This window comes from Erpetoichthys calabaricus, chromosome 1 (assembly GCF_900747795.2).
Source record: "Erpetoichthys calabaricus chromosome 1, fErpCal1.3, whole genome shotgun sequence".
NCBI classification, from domain to species: Eukaryota; Metazoa; Chordata; class Cladistia; order Polypteriformes; family Polypteridae; genus Erpetoichthys; species Erpetoichthys calabaricus.
In genome coordinates, this window is record NC_041394.2 from 160921960 (window position 1) to 160944913 (window position 22954).

The 22954-nt window shown below is 37.6% G+C and overlaps 1 protein-coding gene across 4 annotated transcripts in view; it reads right to left on the reverse strand.

Moving 5' to 3' along the window:
• The window catches only part of ptpro (protein tyrosine phosphatase receptor type O), a 326955-nt gene that overhangs the window by 108036 nt on the left and 195965 nt on the right, over positions 1 to 22954 (reverse strand). For all 4 annotated transcript variants that reach the window (XM_051920277.1, XM_028808094.2, XM_051920278.1 and 1 more), the window contains 3 exons: positions 19876 to 19996; positions 9487 to 9680; positions 8289 to 8400 (listed from right to left, as the gene is read on the reverse strand). In XM_051920277.1, the coding sequence (XP_051776237.1) occupies positions 8289 to 8400; positions 9487 to 9680; positions 19876 to 19996 (427 nt within the window). The remainder of the gene's footprint in view (positions 1 to 8288; positions 8401 to 9486; positions 9681 to 19875; positions 19997 to 22954) is intronic.

The window sequence follows — 22954 nt, forward strand, 5'->3', positions numbered from 1 at the left end:
GAACATCTGATGAAGGAGTATATCTCTCTTAACAAACTGATGAACTGAAAAGCCAACACAATGGAGAGCACAGCTCGGCATCCATATTTAGACAGGCATGCGGCCTGTTTTAAGGAAAACTGACCACCAATGATGCCTTAACTAGAGACATTTTAAATAACTACAAGTCTATGTGCCGTCTGAACTACACATCACCATTTATCAGGTTATATGGTTGTCAATATTTAAATGTACTTTGCATATTGTTATTATTTATGAATATTACCAATAATAAATTGTTTAAATTGTAACTTAACTCCTGCTTGTCTTTTACTACACCTAATTGCCTGAGGTTATAGAGATTGAAGGGAAGGTGGGGAGTTATATGGTATAATACCTTATAAACAGTGGTAAGTCTGTGAGATTAGAGGCATTCTGACAAAGGCTACATATTAATAATACAATAGGGGAAAGTATAGCAATACATTGCTCTACCAAGACAAAACATACAGTAAGTCAATGGTAAATGATGAGGCTTTTGGTATTCACTCTCAGTTCCAGAAAGGAAAGCTAACTGATGGCTTAAATGACCAAATAAATCCACTGATTCTGACACCAGCAGTGAGGGGTACTGGCACATGCACACAAATCAATGCTTTTCTGTAAATGAATATTACGATCATGCACTTTTAAATAATGTTTAGTAAATATACGAGCAACTGTACACTCCCATATACATCATACAAAAAGGCTAGTGTGGTGAAAATCAACACTAAGTAAAACATTCACTTGTTGATAAATGGCCTATAGCCAGCGATGTTGAGCCATTGTATGTTCGAATATATTCTTGTAGACCAAAAGTAATATTTAGGTCTGAGATATATCTGAGACATTGTGTGTTGTTCCTGCATATGATAAGTAAGTCTCTTGGAGTACTAGGGAAAGAAAACTGTACATGTGTTATTCATACAGTACTTATGTGGGTTAAAGTGCTAGGAAATAACATGCATGCGTATATGTCTTTCATACGGTACTTTTGTGGATAGGGTCTGTGTGTATGTGTATATCTACGTAGGTGTGTGTGTGTTAATCTTAAGGTGCGACAGTAGACCAACCCAGTAATGAAACTGATGAGTACACTTATCCCTGAAGAAAATAGGTAAAGGGTACATAGAGAGAAATATCACGATAATACAGAGAACACGGTGTAGTGGGGGTTAGTCCCTAAGTACAGGAAAAATGCTACCTGCTGTGAGCAAATGAACACCACTTGCCAGCATAAAACCAGTCAAAGAACTTATCCATCTTAACCTCATGAACTGATTGGCCTGGGTAGTGAAGCATTTCCAACTGTAGCTCCAGCTCTCTGTTTTTGCAGGTGCAGTGTGCCATGCACTACTATGTATGTACATACTGGAATCATAAACAGACATACCCATACATAGTGCACTCCAGAATTACTCTCATCCTTCAGAAAGATGAACACAAATTTAAAAAATAATGTTTTAACTTAAAAAAAGGGGACAATTACATCTATTTATTGAAGATAACTAATTCAAAAGAAAACTTTAAAAGTTTTTTTCTACTTAAAAATGTACTGTAGCTGACAGAAGTATTAGATCAGTTATTTTTAAGGAAAACACACCATAACCAAGAAATCTTTCCAAACAAACTGGTAAACACTATTGTAATATTAATGAAAATGGCATACTATGCTCATTTCAGACCAAAAATGAACTCTTTGGCTAATCGAGCCATTAGCACCTTTGGTGTTGGAAGACTAAAGCATAGAAAGAAAAGAATCTAATTAGAAATATGACTGTAGATTTTTGATGAAAGCTCATTTTCTTTTGTCCTTGTTAAGATTGATGGCAACTTGAACTATATTAACTATCAAGATATCACCCAAAAACATGGATGCCACTGCCAGAAATTCACCAGACGTAGACCTTCCAACTTGACAATGACTTTAAACTCAATAAAAATCAACAAAAATGATTCAATGAAACAAAGTTTTACAATGGCAATCTCAGCATCCAGCTTTGAATGAAAGCCTGTGCTCAGAACTGAAAATGTAAGACAAAAAAGTCTAGCACATCCAGGATATATGAAATGCTGAAGATCTACAATGTTTCAAAATCCCTGACCTCAAAAGGCTGTTTAAGTCACTGTGTAAGTGTACTCACTAATAGTCTACGTGAAGTGAGGTTAAAAGGTATGTCATTAGTTTATTTCATTTAAAAAATATTGCTTATATTTCATTTTTTTCTGACAACTTTCTTCTAAGACCAACTTCAGTTTAAGGCTGGACAGTGATTACTTTAAGAGGAGGTGAACCCAAGATTTAATACAATATGTATATTTCTGTCAGGTGATACGCTGTACCACTCAGTAACTTACTTTAGTAGAGAATGTATATTATTATTTAACACTAATATTTTTTAAGAATGAGAAAAAGTCTTTAAAGGTATTCATATACATTACAATATCAAGAGTGTCTGAGTTCTTTTTGCTTTTTATTGACTTTTTTGTGTTTGAACTGTATGTTTGAAACTAAGTACATACAGAGTTCTAAGTTAGTTAAAATAAAATATGCTATGTAAAAACAAACTAAAATGTTTTTATAGTACGACTCAGGCTTCAATTAAGAAATTTCATTAAAAAAGTAAAATTCCTGAAAAGAGCTTTAGATGGGGGAAAACAATATAAACAATAGGATGCAAATCCAATGGTCTTAATACATAACATATAAGATTTTTATTGACTTAATATAACCTGCAGATTGACTGGTATGTCTTAAGAACCCCTGAAATATTCAACCAAAATATTAGTGCCACAAGTGCATAGCACAATAATGTCTTTAGCACACAGCTTGTTCATGTTTCTAAGTTTCTTTTGATAGCTTGTTTAGAAAACAATCAGATCAGTTTAAGTTAGTTAGTCTAACCATAAACTCAGTGAGTCGATGTGCAGCATAACACGTACCATGCATTACATCTGACCTACTTAGGATGCACTGTGGGAAGGTAGTTTTCAGTCAGCAAGTTTTAAAGATACAGAACCTTCACAGTATGTTTAGGGCTTGGTAAAGCAAAGGTTTTGTGATAAATAAAACAGATAGCAGATATGACATTTTAAAAAAGGTTTCAACTTCACTGCTCTATGACTTTATGACTGGTAGTGACATAGATAACACAAATGTAGAATCCCCAGAAGGGACTAGTTGGTCATTTTCCCATGGTCAACAAAACTTTGTATTCTGGAATTAATGAAGACTTAGATCTCCTAGAGGTTTAATTTCCCAAAATTCTAGCTTCCTAGAATTTTTGTGTTCCACTCTGCTGTTGCTATATGGCTATAACTATTTTCAGAAAACATTTAAAAAAATGGCTTTGGCATATCATCACTTGTAGGTTAAAAAGGTTTTGGTTTTAGCAACTTTAACTCATGCTGTTTACTTTATTTATTTTAAATGTTTTTCTCTATTACTTATGTTTCATATGTATGCACTATTATACAGGTAATATAACAGGCTGTATTTATGTATATTCTTTATTTATACTGTAACTCAGAAGGTAACAGAAAATTGGACCTGTTAGAACTGCATAAAAATTTAATGGTGACCTGACAAAAAATGATGATTACATTTAGCTATCAGGGAATCTTTTAGAAAATGTAATTCAAACCAAAACAAACCCCACCCTGCAGCGGCGTTAGAGAATTAAAACAGAGATATCTTTTGCAGCTAAATTCTTAATACTATCTGCCGAAAATATTATCATTAACAGTATTTAAGCTTGAAATAATCTGTCTCTTCGTATGTCAGAGGACTGGGACATCGCGAAGTGGGATCTAGCCTCATGTGGGGAGGCAAAATGGGGGGGGTGGGGGGATAAAGGGGTGAGAGAAGGAGAGCAGGTTATATCTCATCTATTCTTGTAATCCTTATAATTATAAATATCAATGCAACAATAGGCTAAAATGCAATAACTCATGGGAAATCTTGAAACTAAGATTAAAACTGCCATATTACCAATTAAAACTATAAAATGACATTAAAAACTCAGAATCAATGTCTCCATGATGGGACAGTTAACTTTGTGAGCTGGAATGTTAAAGGCCTGAATCACGAATTAAAGAGAAAGAAAGTATGCTCTCACCTAACAGGCTTAAACGCTAAAATAGTATTCTTACAGGAGACCCACTTACTAACCAAGGATCAGTTCAGACTACAAAAAGACTGGACTGGCCAAATGTTCCATTCTAGCTTTATAAAGAAAACTAGAGGGGTGGGAATTCTCATACATAGAACAGTTCCATTTGTAGCATCAGATGTAGTGTCGAACCCTGAAGGGAGATATGTGATGGTCATGGGCAACTTATATAACAGTAAAATGATTTTGATAAATGTTTATGCACCCAATGTTGATGATAAGGAATTCATGCAAAATCTATTTGAATCCATTCCCAATGTGAACACTCATAAAATTATAATGGCTGGGGACTTTAATTGTGTTTTAAATCCACTCTTAGATAGGACTCCTGTGACAGGGGGGACGACATCTAATACTGCAAAGATAATTACACAGTTTTTAAATGATCACAACTTATCAGACCCCTGGAGGTTTCTTAACCCAAACTCAAGAACTCAAGAATTGATTATTTTTTTATAGATAATAATCTCCTGCCTACAATTAAATCATGCAAATACGACACAATTGTTATCTCTGACCATGCCCCTCTAGTCTTGGAGCTAAAATCATTAAGCCCCTCACACTCACCTCGCAGATGGCGTCTTAATCCTCTTTTATTGGCAGACGAGAACTGCACAGAATTTATATCCAAACAAATCAGCTTCTTCCTAGAGACAAACACGTCTACAGAGGTTTCTGCAGGAACACTCTGGGAAACTCTAAAGGCCTTCTTAAGAGGACAGATTATTTCATATCTTTCCCACAGAAATAAATTAGAAACCAAGAAAGTGTCGGAGCTAAGAAATGAAATTACTAGAATAGATGAAGAACAAGCCAGGCGTCCAAATGAAGTTCTTCACAGGAAAAGGCAGGCCCTGCATACAGAACTTAACATCTTAACAACTAAAGAAACTGAACAACTTATTTATAAGTCTAGAGAGCATTACTATGAACACGGAGAAAAAGCTAATAAGCTTTTAGCTCAACAAATTCATAAACAAGAAGTTCACAATGCAATACCAGTAATCACCAACAAGAATGGAGAAGAAATCATCGACCATAATAAAATAATGCACACATTTAGAGATTACTATAAGTCTTTATATTCTACTGAGCCCAAAGAAGACAACACACAATCTAATGCATTCCTGGAAACATCACAGATACCACAAATAGATGCTTTAAGTGCTGAGGAACTGGATAAACCTCTAACGCTAACAGAATTACTAGATGCTATAAAGTCACTACAAAGCGGGAAATCATCAGGCCCTGATGGTTACCCCGTAGAATTTTATAAGAAATTCTCCACTCAGCTAGCTCCCCTCTTATTGGCAACATTTACAGAAGCTAGAGACAACCAAATACTACCTCAAACATTTCGACAAGCGTTAATCACCGTCTTTCCTAAACAAAATAAGGACTTGTTACAATGTGCATCATACAGACCAATTTCACTCCTGAATAATGATGTTAAGATACTCTCAAAAATCCTAGCTAGAAGGATGGAGAAAGTGCTGCCCTCGGTAATATCACAAGATCAAGCTGGATTTATTAAAGGCCGACACCTATCTTCAAATCTCCGACGCTTGTTTAATGTTATATATTCACCAGCAAAATCAAACACCCCAGAGATATTACTATCATTAGATGCAGAAAAAGCATTTGATATGATTGAATGGAATTACCTTTTCGCTGCATTGGAGAAATTTGGGTTTGGCCCGAATATTTGTGCATGGATCAAACTACTGTATACCAATCCAGAAGCTTCACTTTGTATTAATAACATTTGCTCAGACTACTTTAAACTAGAACATGGTACCAGACAAGGATGTCCCTTGTCGCCACTGTTGTTTGCAATCGCTATTGAACCACTGGCGGTTCACTGCCGAAATTCTTATCAGATAAAGGGGATTGTCAGAGAAGGACTGGAACAGAAAATTTCTCTATATGCAGATGATATGGTCTTATACTGTATATATCAGACCCAGAAAACACTGTCCCTGCTGTTTTAACAGCACTAACAGAATTTCAAAAGATATCTGGTCTTAGAACTAATCTGAATAAAAGTATACTCTTTCCAGTGAATTCACAAGCATATAATATTAGATTAGACACCCTACCTTTTACCATAGCAGATCAGTTTAAATACCTAGGGGTAAATATCACAAGTAAACATAAAGCTCTTTATCAACAAAATTTTGGCGTCTGTATGGAAAAAATTAAGCAAGACTTGCATAGATGGTCAACCCTTCATCTCACTCTAGCCGGAAGAATTAACATTGTTAAGATGAATATCCTTCCTAAACTTCTCTTTTTATTTCAAAACATTCCAATATATATCAATAAATCGTTTTTTAAACAGTTAGATTCAACAATAACCTCATTCATTTGGAACTCAGAACACCCACATATCCGAAGAGCGACCCTACAAAGACCTCAGGCAGAAGGTGGCATGGCTTTACCTAATTTTCAGTTTTATTACTGGGCAGCAAACATACAAGCCATAAAAACCTGGACACAAATAAATGAACATACACAGGCTTGGTCCGCAATAGAAGTAAAATCCTGTAGTACTTCTTTATATTCCTTGCTCTGCTCTCCAATAAATGAAAGTTATCGCAAATATACTAATAACCCAATTGTGCTTTACTCACTCAGAATATGGAACCAAATTAGAAAACATTTTAAGATGGAAAATCTTTTATCTGTGGCACCTCTGCAAGAGAACCACCTCTTTCAACCTTCGCAAGTATATCCAGTTTTTAATACCTGGAAAAGTTTTGGGATTAAAATGCTCAGAGATCTTTATATAGACAACATATTTACATCTTTTGAACAATTACGTTCAAAATTCAACCTCCCAGCTACACATTTCTTTTACTATCTTCAAATTAGAAATTTTGTTAAACAGAAATTGCCCGATTTCCCCCACCTTGCACCCTCCACAATGCTGGAAAAAATACTGCTCAATTTCGAGGAAATAAACACTATTTCCGCAACATATAAAATCCTATTAGAGTCTCTACCTTTCAAAGATCCAAGAGGACATTGGGAAGAAGATCTTTTAATCAATATATCAGAAAAGGAGTGGAAGGTAGCAAAGCAGAGAATTCACTCGAGTTCTAAATGCGCAAAGCATAGAATTATTCAACTAAAAATTATATATCGAGCCCATCTGTCTCGCTTAAAACTGTCCAAAATGTTTCCAGGGCAGGATCCAACCTGCGAACGCTGCAACCAAGCTCTTGCCTCACTGTGTCACATGTTCTGGGCCTGCACCAAACTAACATTATTTTGGACAAAAATTTTTAAGTGCCTCTCAGACAGCCTTGGTATCACAATCCCTCCTAACCCACTAACAGCTGTGTTCGGTGTTCTTCCAGATGGACTTGAATTGGAGAAGGACAAGCAAACGGTGATTGCATTCACTACACTTTTGGCAAGCAGACTTATTTTGTTAAATTGGAAGAATCCTAATTCTCCTCTTATAAGTCAGTGGGAAACCGATGTTTTATATTATTTGAAACTGGAAAAAATCAAATTCTCAGTTAGAGGATCTGTACAAAATTTTTTCAAAACCTGGCAGGATTTAATCAATATTATTTTAGAATACGAGAAATAACTATTACCGCATTTAACTCCCTTCTCCATCTCTTATTTACATAGATATTTACTTCTCCCTTTCTTTTGTTTAATGTTGCCTTATTAAAAAGCCTTAAGCAATTTTCATTTAGCAAAGCTCTCCTTCTCAGGGGTGGGGTTTGATTTGTCTTCAAATTTGTTGGGTTATAAATTGATCTGTTTGTATGGAATGATTACAATGAAAATTAATAAAATAAAAATATTAAAAAAAAAAAAAAAGAAAATGTAATTCAAATTCAAAGTAAGGAGCAAGGATCAATTGGTAAGACAAAGCTAGGTTGAGCTTGGAGTGAAATATTGAAAAACCCAATCAGAAAATGATCTACTAAAAGAAATCTTTATCAGCATGCCTGACTAACTTTTAAACAAGTGTTTGTAAAGTTGTTATAACAGAGAATCTAAACAAATTATTTAATCCTTTTAAAACATTTCTTGTTAGAACAGCATCAAACCAACTCTGTCTACAAGTATTACCTGTAATGAAGCTCACTGTGGAATTGTTGCAACAACTCAATGGTGGTTCACCCCAAGTTACCATAGTAACACGGAAATTGTAGTACCAGGCTGGCAATAGATGATTTATTCTCTGAAAATAAAACACAAACAAATGTAAACTAACATTCAGTAAATATTGAGATTTTGACATTATTACTAATGATATCACATATCTAAGAACTACAGTTTTCCATTTCTCTCTATTGATCCATCCATTTCTCAGGTCAGAGAAATAGGGACCAGAGCCAACCACCACAGTATTGTTACGGCAGGAACCATGGACAGAGTACAGGTTTTTAGAGTGATAAATTGTTTTGTACCCATCTAAAAACCCAAAAAAAACAAACTAAGGGAAGGGAGTAGTGTTTTTTGTTTAATACAAACATTTTGATAAACAATCCATTGCATGTTTCCCTTTTCATTTTGGAAATCTTACATCTTTAAAAATGTTATTCAGCATTAAATTATGCTCTTTTTAACTTGCAAGTATGAAAGTAAAGTCATTATTATGGAGATGTGAAAAATACGTATGTAGAGCAGTGGTTAGCAGACACAGTTTTGGGTTCAAATATTTGTGTGGGTACTGACTATGAGGAGTCTTCACAGTTTCACTATGTTAAGGTGGATTTTCTCTCATTTACCAGCCTGCTCCCACAGACATGCATGCTGCATTAAACGGGGGACTCCATATTGAATTTTCTTTTATGGGTATGTGTGGTTATGCTTTAAAATAAACTGGGGCCCTTTTCAAGGTTGTTTTCAGTCTCATTCTCAAAGCTGCTGGGAAACAAGAGTTCAGAAAATTAATAAAATGAATAAAAGATTAAGTTTTAAATGTCAGTTATTTCCATTATTTATACTGAATGTGAATTTTTATTAGAGTGTTGATGATGAGCTAGTGTAGTTCAGTGAGCTGTTGCAGTATTTCAAGCAAGAGCTGTGATGAAAAGTAAATCACACTTTTCCAGTTAAGAAGTAATAAAGGCTTGGCAGAGTATAAATTAGAAAAATTGAGATGGAGTAGGTCATTGTTTTTAATGCGGCCAAAAAGTGATATTCAAATTTTGGGGTAAAAGTGTAAGTTTCTAAGGGTTTCTAAGTGTAAGTGCACTTTACAAGAAACAGTAAATGTTGTAAAAATACATTCGTTGAATAACATAATTTAATCTTGTCTTACTATAGAAGATGTCAGTGAAACTGTTCCAGCAATTTCATAATATGTTCTCCACTCCGCAGACAAAGTGAAAGGGTTTAGGTAAAACATATCCACTACATATTTGCGAAAGGCCACATTGCGAGGCCGACTCCAGCTGAGAATCACCAGTCTTGGCTCCATGGCGTAAAGCATCAAGTCTCTGACTCCAGTAGGCTCTGAAAACAGATTAAAGCAGTTTAATTTTTTGGAGCTACTCATTCTATACTTCATTTCATTTTATCGACAGAGAGAAAGATTCGTCTTTACCTATTTCTTTATTTTCATATCTGCTCCAGTGCAAAAACACTTCTTTTAAATCTTTTCAGTATTCCTCCATTGCAAAAATTGCACAGATTTTCCTTGACACTTCCTAAGCTCTGATCTATATTTATGTGACCATACTTTACTAAAATTATAGAAGAACACCAGACATTTTAGTTCAGGGACCCCCAGCCTGAGAGTACCACTGTGCCCAGTGTTTTCATTCCTACAAATTCATTAATAATAGGGTAATTCCTGTCTGTAACTGGATTCCTAGCTTAACCAAATATTTTGCTATTTTGTTGGCGTTTATTTTGTCATTTCATTTGGAAAGTTTGGTCTCACTATATGTTTTAATTTTTTATTTTCTCACATATTTCTGTCACAATTGCTTTCAATACAATGAAAAGCATGCAGGTGTGAATGGAGGTGAATTGACAACTCTTGTTTATGACACACTGTAATTTACACTTGTGTCAGGGGATTGTTAAACGTGACTAACATTCATTTTAAAGTAAATGCCCAAAAGAATTTAAGCAATAGTACTGCTCACAAAAAAGTGATTTTTTTAATGAAATGCAAAAAAAAAAAAAAAATTATTTTATGTAGTAACCATCTAAGGCAATGATATTTGATAACACTGGTCAACAAGCATTTTGCTACTGGGATTCTTTCATCTGTACTTTAACAAATTTCACTTGCCGACGCCAAATCAGAAAATCGTTTTTTTAGTTAAGATGTTACAGGTCTTGGACAACTAGGGTGACTGGACAGTAAAGGTGATGCGTTTCAGCATTTAAGAAATAAAAGTTTGGTCTTGAGAAAAGTGAAGCCAAAATTAAGGAAGGTGTTTTTGTTGGCCCTGAAATACGTGAACTGATGCTTGACAATGAGTTCAAAGGAAACTGAAGCCAACTGAATCAGTACCTTCATTCGTGCAGGTTGTCCAGAATTTTCTTGACAGTAATAAAGCAGAGAATTATACTGAGCTTGTGGAGAATATGCTGAAAGTATATTAGCTTATGGGAGCCAGAATGTCACTGAAGATGCATTTTTTACATTCTCATCTTGACTTTTTTCCACCAAATCTAAGCGATGTCTGAGATGAGCATGGGGAAAGATTTCATCAAGATATAAAGGTGATGGAAAACTGATATTGGGAAAAATTCACTCTGCGCATGATGACTGACTACTGTTGGTTCTTGCAAAGAGAGATGGATGTGCAGTACAAGCACAAAAGCAAGTGCCTCCAACATTTTTGGGCACGCTGACCTCACTTTTATATTGAGGTAAATTGACATAAATATGCTTTAACGTGTCTCTGGTATCGTCTTCTGGTTTGTTTTCAGAATAAACACATCAAAACAATTTTGGTGGGACATAGTCCAAACTCCAGATATCGTGTTGATATACTGTATTATATTGATATTCAAAAGTATTTCAAAAACCTGACATGCTAGCTTAATTGTAGTACTTAATTGGAGTACTGCACCCTCCGCACATCCTTCTGCTGATACCAGCATAGGAGAGACATCCCCACCCATAATTACAACAGCGCAGGTGAGCAGAGAGCTGAAGAGACTTCGTGCCAGCAAAGCAGTGGGTCCAGATGGAGTATCGCCACGACTGCTGAAGTTCTGTGCATCGGAGCTGGGGGGTCCTCTACAGTGCATCTTCAACCTGAGCCTGGAACAGGGGAGAGTCCCGAGGCTTTAGAAAACATCTTGCATCACCCCAATCCCAAAGGTATCACGTCCAAGTGAGCTGAATGACTTCCGGCCTGTTGCTCTGACATCACATGTGATGAAGACCATGGAGAGGCTGCTTCTTCACAACCTTAGGCCACAGGTTCAACACGCCCTTGACCCTCTGCAGTTTGCATATCAGGAGAAGGTTGGAGCGGAGGTTGCCATCATCTATATGCTACACCGATCCCTCTCCCACTTGGACAGAGGCAGTGGTACTGTAAGAATTATGTTTCTAGACTTCTCTAGCGCCTTCAACACAATCCAACCTCTGCTCCTTAGGGACAAGCTGACAGAGATGGGAGTTGATTCATACCTGGTGGCATGGATCATGGACTATCTTAAAGACAGACCTCAGTATGTGCGTCTTGGGAACTGCACGTCTGACATTGTGGTCAGCAACACAGGAGCGCCACAGGGGACTGTACTTTCTCCAGTCCTGTTCAGCCTATATACATCAGACTTCCAATACAACTCGGAGTCCTGCCACGTGCAAAAGTTCGCTGATGACACTGCTATCGTGGGCTGCATCAGGAGTGGGCTGGAGGAGGAGTATAGGGACCTAATTAATGACTTTGTTAAATGGTGCGACTCAAACCACCTACGCCTGAACACCAGCAAAACCAAGGAGCTGGTGGTGGATTTTAGGAGGCCCAGGCCCCTCATGGACCCAGTGATCATCAAAGGTGACTGTGTGCAGATGGTGCAGACCTATAAATATCTGGGAGTGCAGCTGGATGATAAATTAGACTGGACTGCCAATACTGATGCTCTGTGCAAGAAAGGACAGAGCCGACTATACTTCCTTAGAAGGCTGGCGTCCTTCAACATCTGCAATAAGATGCTGCAGATGTTCTATCAGATGGTTGTGGCGCGCGCCTTCTTCTACGCGGTGGTGTGCTGGGGAGGCAGCATTAAGAAGACAGACACCTCACGCCTGGACAAACTGGTGAGGAAGGCAGGCTCTATTGTTGGCATGGAGCTGGACAGTTTAACATCAGTGGCAGAGCGACGGGCGCTCAGCAGACTCCTGTCAATCATGGAGAATCCACTGCATCCACTAAATAGTATCATCTCCAGACAGAGGAGCAGCTTCAGTGACAGACTGCTGTCACTGTCCTGCTCCATTGACAGACTGAGGAGATCGTTCCTCCCCCAAACTATGCGACTCTTCAATTCCACCCGGGGGGGTAAATGTTAACATTTAACATTATACAAAGTTATTGTCTGTTTTTTACCTGCATTATTATCAATCTTTAATTTAATATTGTTTATTGTATCAGTATGCTGCTGCTGGAGAATGTGAATTTCCCCTTGGGATTAATAAAGTATCTATCTATCTATCTATCTATCTATCTATCTATCTATCTATCTATCTATCTATCTATCTATCTATCTATCTATCTATCTATCTATCTAATTCTGAGTTCATATATGAAATCAGTGTAAAAAACTTAATAAAGAGATGCTCTGAAGTTCCTGGAAGCAAACAAAGAATATTTTTTTGTAGACCACTGTATATCATCTATATTACTAAACGAAGGCTGTATATATGCACGGATGCTACACACCAGAAGCAAGTCGTGCCAAAAGCGCACGCGCAGAGCGCCTCAGCACCCCAGAGTGAAACTCAGCAGAGGGTGCCGAAAGTGCACGTGCACAGCGCTTCAGCTCCCCAGAGTTAAACTCAGCGGACGGTGCCGAAAGCGCACGCACACAGCGCCTCAGAGTCAAACTCAGCAGAGGTTGTATACAGTAATCCCTCACCTATCGCGGGGGTTACGTTCCAGAGCCCCCCGCGATAGGTGAAAATCCACGAAGTAGCGACCTATATTTATTTTATTATTTATACATATTTTAAGGCTTTATAAACCCTTCCCACACTCTTATAAACCTTTCTCACTCTCTTGTTAACCTTTCCCACACTCTTATAAACACTTCCTATGCTCTTAAACACTTTCTACATTCTTAAACACCACAGACCAACACTGCACACTGCACGCAGCGATCAGACTTCAATGTGTCTGCACTCGCTTTGTGAAGGGGGGCAGCTGAACTCACGCTGAGCAGAAATGGACTTTGTGCTGCTTCTGCCAAAATGCCTGCTTGTCGCTCTGAGCGTTCGGAAGGAGGAGGAGTGTGTGTGGTTTTGTGAGGGCTGAACGCACATTCGCTCAAACCCCCCTCCCCGGAGGCGCAGTTCGCATTGTCAAGGGGGTGGGGAGCTGAATGAACGCTAAGGAGAAGTGGACTTTGTGCTGGCTTTGTGCTGCTTGTCGCTCTGCCTGTCAATAATTTAAAAGCCTGTACATCACCAATTTTCCTGTCTCACTGTCTTGTCTTGCGTGAAGTTAAAATGTTTTATAATAGTGAGATGTTACTCATATCCTTAGCCCGACATCCACATATCATATGTGTTAACAAAGTGTGTTTTATAAGTTTACATGTGTTTAAAGCATGTGGGATGGGTATTTTAAGGCTTAAACTATAAAAATGTTTATTTATATGGTCTTTCTATATCGCGGATTTTCTCCTGTTGCTGATGGGTCTGGAACATAACTTCCGCGATAGGCGGGCAATCACTTGTATTTAAAAACCCGCGAAGTCGTGAATCCGCGAAAAGTGAACTGCGAAGTAGCGAGGGATTACTGTATATGCAAGGATGCCAGACACCAGAAGCAAGCTGTGCCGAAACCGCACGTGCACAGCGCCTCAGCACCCCAGAGTCAAACTCAGTGGTTTACCAGAGTCAAACCCAGCGGCTTCCCAGAGTCAGTAGGTGGCACCCAAACAACACAACACAACCTGTAAACTAAACCTGAGGTAAAACGAAGGTTGTATATATGCACTGATGCCAGACGGCGGCTTCCCAGAATCAGTAGGTGGCGCCCAAACAACACAACACACCGAAGGTTGTATATATGCCCGGATGCCAGACGCCAGAAGCAAGCCGTGCCGCGGCTTCCCAGAGTCAGTAGGTGGCGCCAAAACAACACAACACACCGAAGGTTGTATATATGCACGGATGCCAGACACCAGAAGCAAGCCGTGCCGAAAGCACACGCACACAGCACCTCAGTGCCCCAGAGTCAAACTCAGTGGCTTCCCAGAGTCAAACCCACACAGTGCCAGCAGTCAGTGTGCCTCAAAAGTGCCAGCAGTGCTCCACTCCACAGTGCCAGCAGTACTCCACTCCACAGTGCCACCAGTACTCCACTCCACTGTGCCAGCAGTCAGTGTGGCTTATTTGAATCACATTACGGTAATTCAATGTTAAAAGTAAGTTCAATTTTGATTCCTAACAGCAAAAGACTTCTAGCTAATGACACAGCCACAGAAAAACAAAAACGAGACCGCATGGATAAAAACAATGAACAAAGGCGCCTACAACGCACTTCTGAAACACCAGAAGCAAAATAGGCACAGCTCCAAAAAGAAACAGCTCACGTACGCACTTCTGAAACACCAGAAGCAAAATAGGCACAGCTCCAAAAAGAAACAGCTCACGTATTGGACAGGCGTGCAAACGAGACAGCAGAACAAAGGGAGAAGCGTTTAGAAGGCTTGCGCAATTGTTCATCACAAAGAATATCAGAGGAAACTGCAGAAAGGCTAGAAAGTCATTTAGAAGGTTTAAGACGTTCAGTATTCCAACAAAGAAAAAGCCAAAGAGAGGAACGACGGACAGCCGCTGAACAATTCCGCCAGTTAGCTGAGAACGCATTCTATAATGAGTCCACTGTTCATTAAAATTCATTGGGATTAATAAGTGTCATTTGCAGTCATTGTCATTCACTTAACTTCCTTCCTTCAAGAAAAAACTGGCAATAAAACTGACGAGTTTACATGTTGTTGTCGAAAGGGTCAAGTTAAGCTGATAACTTTGGATGAATATCCTGAAAATTTACGGAAGCTTTTGACTAACGATGTACCCGAAAGTAAAAGCTTTATGGAGTGCATTAGATCCTACAATAGTTCATTTGCTTTTGTATCTACTGGGGTGAATATCAAGCCATCACCTGGGAATGGCCCACACTGCTTTTGCGTGTTTGGACAAATATTGCATTGGTTTGGAACGGTACACCCTGAGCCAAATCACGACCGCAAATTTGCCCAAATTTACATGTTAGATTCAGATGACGCAGTTTATCAATGAATGAACCTTCCCGAAAACAAGCAATGCACAGAGCTGATAATGAGAAATGTAGCTGAAGTCATAAACAATCACCCATTAGCAAAGTCTATAAAAATGCTACGAGGTTGAAAAAGAAGCCAATGCAAAAGTGGAGGCGGAAGGTGTAACACCAGCTAAAATTGCCTTGGTGTTAATAAAGGATAAACAACAGGATCCAAGACGATACAATGTTCCCACCGTTAATGAAGTGGCAATTGTGTTTCAAAGTAAAGACGGTGAGCCTCCATTTGACCACGATATTGTCATGCATTTACGTCCTGATGGAACCAACCAACCAACCTAAATTCCAACACGTAGTCATTTGTTTTCCTAAACTTGATACTTTGACATACCCCATTTTGTTTCCAACTGGCCAGGAAGGATGGAGTGCTACAATTTCCAGATATAAAAAAAATCAAGCACAGAAAAGATCACGTGTATCAATGAAAGGATATTTTTCCTACAAACTCTCAGTAAGAGACGAGTTTAATCCATTAATCAATGCAATGAATTAAAAACAACCAACCTGTACTGAGGGCCGATAACTACAAGTCGTTGATGGAGTACATAAATCGTGATGCAGACATTGTAGATCACTCTGCTGGAAAAGCGGTTATTTTACCATCTAGCTTTCAAGGCAGCCCACATAATATGCAGCAGCATTACCAAGATGCGATGGCTATTGTTAGAAAGTTTGGCAAATCTGATCAATTTATCACTATGACTTGCAATCCTAAATAGAAAGAAATTACAGATAATCTTATGCCATGGCAAAAAGTGGAACATCATCCTGATTTAGTTGCAAGAGTCTTTAGACTCAAACTAAATAACTTGCTGGAAGATATCAAGAAAAAAATCTCTATTTGGGACCGTTAAAGCTATTATCCACGTTATAGAGTTTCAGAAGAGGGGTTTGCCGCATGCCCACATTTTGCTAATTGTTGATGATGATTCCAAAATTCGCACAGAAGATAACATCAACAAAATAGTGAAAGCTGAAATTCCAGACCGTGACAATTCTCCATGTCTCTTTCAAATTGTTATCAGAAATATGATCCATACACCATGTGGCAATGCAAATCCAAACAGTCCATGTATGGTGAATGGCAAATGTTGTAAGGGCTTCCCCAAAGATTTCCAAGAAGTTACACTTGGAAACGTGAACGGATATCCTAAGTATATGAGAAGACAGACAAATGAATTGCAAGTTGTACCGGGTCATCCAATTGACAATACCTGGGTGGTACCATACAATCCTTATTTATGCTTACGATACAACTGCCATATAAATGTTGAAATCTGTGCTACAGTAAAAAGCGTTAAGCATTTATTCAAATACGTTTACAAGGGCCATGATTGTGTTAATGTTTCACGATGAGACTTGAATGTATGTGGATTCACAGTACGTCAATGCTCCAGGAGCCATTTGGAGAATATTTTGCTTTCCAATGCACGATCAGAGCCACATCATTTGTCGGTTGCCGATTCATTTGGAGCACGAGCAAAATGTCTGTTTTCGAGCAGGGAATGAAGTCCAAGCAGCAGAGAGAGCAGCTATAAGAGATACTAAACTTACCGTGTGGTTTAAGCTAAATCAAGAGGATCAAGATGCTCACCAGTGGAAGTATTGTGAAATTCCTGTTCATTACGTTTGGGTTGATAATGGTACTTTCTGGAAAAAGCAACAGCAAGGCGGTGATAAGGTCATAGGCCAAATGTACACTGTAAGTATTAAAGAGCCGGAAAGGTTTTATCTAAGATTACTTCTTCAACATGAAACCGGAGCTAGGTCATTTAACGACATTAGAACTGTTCAAGTTGGCAACGCTGTCAAAATGTGCAAGACATTCCAGGAAGCAGTAAAGGAAAAAGGATATTTATTGGATGATACAATTTGGCAGAAAACTCTAGACGATGCAATATCATATCCAATGCCAGGTCAAGTTCGCCAGCTTTTTGCTTATATCTGTGCATTTTCCTCCCCATCAGACCCACTGAACCTCGAATACAAACAAGGGAGCAATGATAGAAGACATATGCCACAAGCTGCATTGAAAGGATGATTCTTGCGTCAACTTTGATGCCTATGCACTTAAAGAAATTCAGTTTGCTCTCATACTCTTTGGATATACTGTACATTGGAGAACTTCAATTTGCCAAATGTTCCAAATGTATTACCTGATTTGAATTCAACGCCAATAAATCTTGACGAAGAGCAAGAGATTGAGCAAACAGTGATTTCTAGTTTGAATACCTTACAAACTTCTGCTTTTAATAAAATTGTTTTTGCCACGGAAGACAAAAGCCCAATACCCAAATGCTACTTTCTTGACGGCCCTGGGGGAAGCGGAAAGACGTACCTTTATGAATATACATTTTTTTTGTGCAAGGAAAGAGTTCATTTTGGCGTCAGCTACAACCGGAGTAGCGGCTAATTTGCTGGTAAATGGTCGGACATGTCACTCTTTATTCAAGTTTCCAGTTCCAATCACAGAAACATCCATTTCAACTATGAAAATGCAAAGTGACAGTGCAAAATGAGATCCGTCTGGCAAAACTATTGATTTTAGACAAATGTACAAAGGCATCCAGTCATTTACTCAATACCATTGATAAACTTCTGAGAGCATTAAGAGGTAATAATATTCCGTTCGGAGGAAAAGTACTTTTATTAGGAGGAGATTTTCGACAGTGCTTGGCTATTCTTCCGCACGCCATGCATTCAGCTATTGTTCAATCCAGTTTGAAATACACAGAAAATTGGCATTACTTTGAGAAACTAAGCTTGGTAGAGAACATGCGGTGTTCAGATCCAGAATATACCAATTGGTTGTTGCAACTGGGAAATGGAAACTTTACCAATGTGTTTGAACTTCACTCAGATTTTATTGAAATCCCTCACACCTTTATTTACAACGAATTGGTAACAGAGGTTTTTGGTAAAGCAATATCATTGGACCAGATACCACTTTTGACGCACCGGGCTATATTATGTCCAAAGAATATTGACGTTGACCGGATAAATAACCAAGTGATTGGATTGCTTCCTGGAGAAAGCCACGTCATTCTAAGTACTGACAGTGTTGATTCTGAAGACGAAAGTGAGCATCTTAATTTCCCATTAGAATATTTAAACACTATTAACCTGGCTGGATTACCACAACACAATCTTAACCTTAAAGTAGGGACAATAGTCATGCTATTAAGAAAAGTTAATACTAAACAAGGTTTATGCAACGGTACACGGTTGGTCGTCAACATCATGAGACAAAAAGTTATTGAGGCACAAGTGCTTACAGGATCCCATACTGACAATACTGTTTTAATTTCCAGAATTGACCATACAAGGTCTGACCTGGAATTACCTTTTAAACTTAAACAACGCCAATTTCCCATTAAGGCTGCATTTGCCATGACGATCAACAAATCCCAAGGACAAACCATGGACAAAGTAGGGATTTACCTATCTGAGCCTATATTTGGACATGGACAACTTTATGTTGCCTTTTCAAGAGTCCGGCGTTCGTATGACATTAAAGTGAAGGTTTTAACTACTCCATACCAGGGACAGCTGATTCAAGGACAGGAAACCATCTTTACCAAAAATATTGTTTATAAGGACATTTTTGATTAACTGTTTTGAATTTACCATTTTATGAATTTTTTGTTTCCAATTTACTTAATTTAAACCTTTACACTCCGATATTTTTTTACTTATGAGTGCAGCAATTCAAAGACATTTTGGACTTAAATGATATAACAATTAAATTTCAATTTTAGTTTTAATAAATTGGTTAAAGTTAATACAAATATATTTATTTACTTAAATGAAAACTTTCCCAGGATGCTCCCACCCTCCATGATTTTTCATCCCTCCAAAGATCGGAGGGAACAGAAAGTGATTACCATTCTTGGATTTGTGATTCTTTAGAGAATCGGGGGTTTTCTGGTATTATATTATAATATAAACATCTCACAAAACTGAGTCACACTCTTTGGAAGAATAGAAGAAGCAAAGAAAGCATGACCTGAATTAAAGCCTGCAGTCATCCCTTAATTGGGTCTAAATAAAAAGTACAACAGACAAACAGTAACCAGGCTGATAATCAGCTTTTCTTATGCTTTATACTACTGTTTATAACCTAATAAAATATTGTTGAAATAACCATGTCTACATATTTAAAAGCTTACCAATTCCAAATATAACTGTTTTTGAAGGAGGGCCGATCAAAGGTCCATTTTTGTAGAAGACAACAACCTGGTACTGAGCTCCCGGAGTCAGATTTTCAATTATACGGCTGGTGGAATTTACCTACAAAACATATATAGCTGATTAGCAGTGGAAAGAAAGAAAGAAAGAAAGAAAGAAAGAAAGAAAGAAAGAAAGAAAGAAAGAAAGAAAGAAAGAAAGAAAGAAAGAAAGAAAATAGCAGAACAAGATATTTAAGAAAAATTAACAAATAAAAAAAAAATTATGGAATCTTACTGTTGAAAATTTGCCAAAAATATTACGAAAGAAGAACAAGTTAATTTCTGGCCCTATTAATGTGGATCTTAATAATTCATGTAACAAGTTTAAACACTGCTTAATAAAATACAGAATTGCTGGGTCCCAGATTGTGACTAAAATGATAGTAAATGCAACCAAAAATAGGCTTTGGCAAATATCATTTCTATTTAGATCATCAGTGGAGAATGAAATCATTGAAACTTTAAACTAATTATATTGTAACAGATACAAAAGGACACTTTTCAATTTTTAAGCAGATGTGCCACTAACTTATGTGTCAGTACGAGGGTGGTGGTGGGTGGATTTCCATGAGCCACATTCCACTAAAGGCTGGTTTATATTTGATTCATCCCCATGCTGAGCACAAGGGTTATGTGGCATAAGTGACGGCAGACTTTGTGCGCACAAAAATACTTCTAACTACACAGCATGGCTGATTTGGCGGCTGTAAATTCCAAATGGTGAATTTCATGGAGAGGCTACAAACAACAAAAGGTTGAATATGACGCAAAAATTCATCAAAACTCAAGAAGACATGTAAAGCACTTGAAATTCACCTGTCCTTCATGTACGTCCCCTGTTATGAAGATTTCTGTGCCCCACGGAATTCAATTGCTTCTTCTGACTTGGTGCATGTGTACAAAGGTGCGATTGTCACAGATCTCCTTGTGTTCTCGCATCTTTGCATGTTGTTTCTCTTTTGATTTAACACGTGCTCCATGCAAAATGCTGTTGTGTCCATCAGTAAACATGTTTACGCAACTGCCTGCCCACTACTTTGTTTAAGGTTGCAGGTGTATTACATGTTATTGTCGTTTAACTGGGATGCACTGTGACTGACAGTGGACAGTAAACTTTGTTAAAATGGTATCAACAAACGCCACTTTTAAGTTGTTACTTCAGTTGTTTTGGCATGCACACTATACATTCTGTTACCAATAAATCATTCAATGGAAGCTCATCAACAAAGAAATATGCAAAAATAAGATTTAGTAAAATATTAATAAGTATTATTAATAATTCATTAGTTGGCATGCAAGAAATCTGTACAAAGACATTTAAAACAGAAATCGTTAAATGTAACAATCCACTTTCATGCCTTATGTGGTGCTTTGCTCATAAACATTAACTTAGGTGTTTTTTTTTTTTTTTGGTGAAAAAAAGAGGGAAAAAAAACACCTCCACAGGAAAGGCTATGTTGTGGCACTCAAAATTCACTTGTGTCATATGCATGATCAAAACCATGTGAATGAAACAGTTTAAGTTCTATTAAAAAATGCCTGTCATGACCAACCCTTTAAATTGGAGGGGGGAATCTCATTTTCAAAATAGATGTCATTATTCTACAAAATTCATTTTCCTATATATTACATGAGCAGCTGATCATGGTAGATTAACACTGATCAAACATTTTAAAAAAAACTTGTAGAAAGCATTCAATGGTAATCTTCATCTGCTGTCCCCCCTTGCAAAATGAACAGTGGGTAATTATAATAGTGCACAGTGTCTTTAATAAGTCTATCAGGCAGTCTTTATAGCACATACATATCTACTGTGCCCCTCCAACCCTTCCCCTAGAGGAGACAGTTATTTCCATAGCTGAGCCTTTGCTATAGAAATGTATGCCCCTGTAAGCTGCTTGCAAAATAAACACAGTATAGCTAAACTTGTTCAAAATGTATTTTAAAAGACTGTAGACAGTTTCCCATATCCATTTCATATTTAATTTTCCTCTACATCCCATCCACTGCAGGGGACACTCAGTTCTACACCTGAGCTTTTGTTGTTGACATGCTCTTCTGTTTACAATATGAACACTGGACAGCTAACACTGAGCTAAACCTATTTAAGAAGATGCACTGCACAGAAGGAAAAGAATTAGGCATACATACATGGAGGTTAGTAAGGTAAGAGACTAAAAGACTAATATTTTACACATTTGATTAATTGGCACCTAAATCAAAGTTATTGGCTCCTAATTTTTTTCTTTTAGGAGCCACTGGCTCCTTTGGTAAAATTTTTGTCTGGAGCCCTGATTCAGCAAAATACAACAGTTTTTACAAATTAACATTTTGATTATCTTGGAAGAAACATATTTGGACCGCTTTCTGTCTTAGTTGTTTTATTTAAACGTTTGCCAAAATACACAATTATTAAATACAATTTTTAGCATAAAAATATATAATTAACAACAAATAAAAATAAGAAGCAAAGTAAAAAGGATATTTAAGAATTAAACACTCCCTACAGAATGGGCATTTGCCAATGGATCCATAATACATAAGAACTGACAGCAAATCACCATTTTTCTTTCTCAGTCGTGGATGTCTCATGTGTAGGTAGATTTTGTAAACTTCTTTTCTCACTACACTGCCCTAGTGCCCATTCTTTTGGATAAACAAGGTCCTTTTAAAAAGTAATATGCAAGATAAAACATATCAAACCAGTAAACATGCCTAACATTAGCCTTTTTGAAGGGAAACATTTGTAGGAAAATATCGTGGATGGTTATTTGAAATGACAATGGGCTATATGGCAGAGGGTAGTGCTGCCATACTTCCGGTGAAATCTCTGCACACTCAGCCACTTCCTTTCTCCATACTGAAGCTATGATTTTTGTTTATTGGAGAGGATGTCCACAAAAAAAGAAGTTTAAGTTTCAGAGAACAGAGTGCTCTACAGCTGAACATTGTCATGTACCTTTATGTTCAGCAGTTTAGCATTCACCGTTTTGATGGATCAGACAGAGACATTCACTTT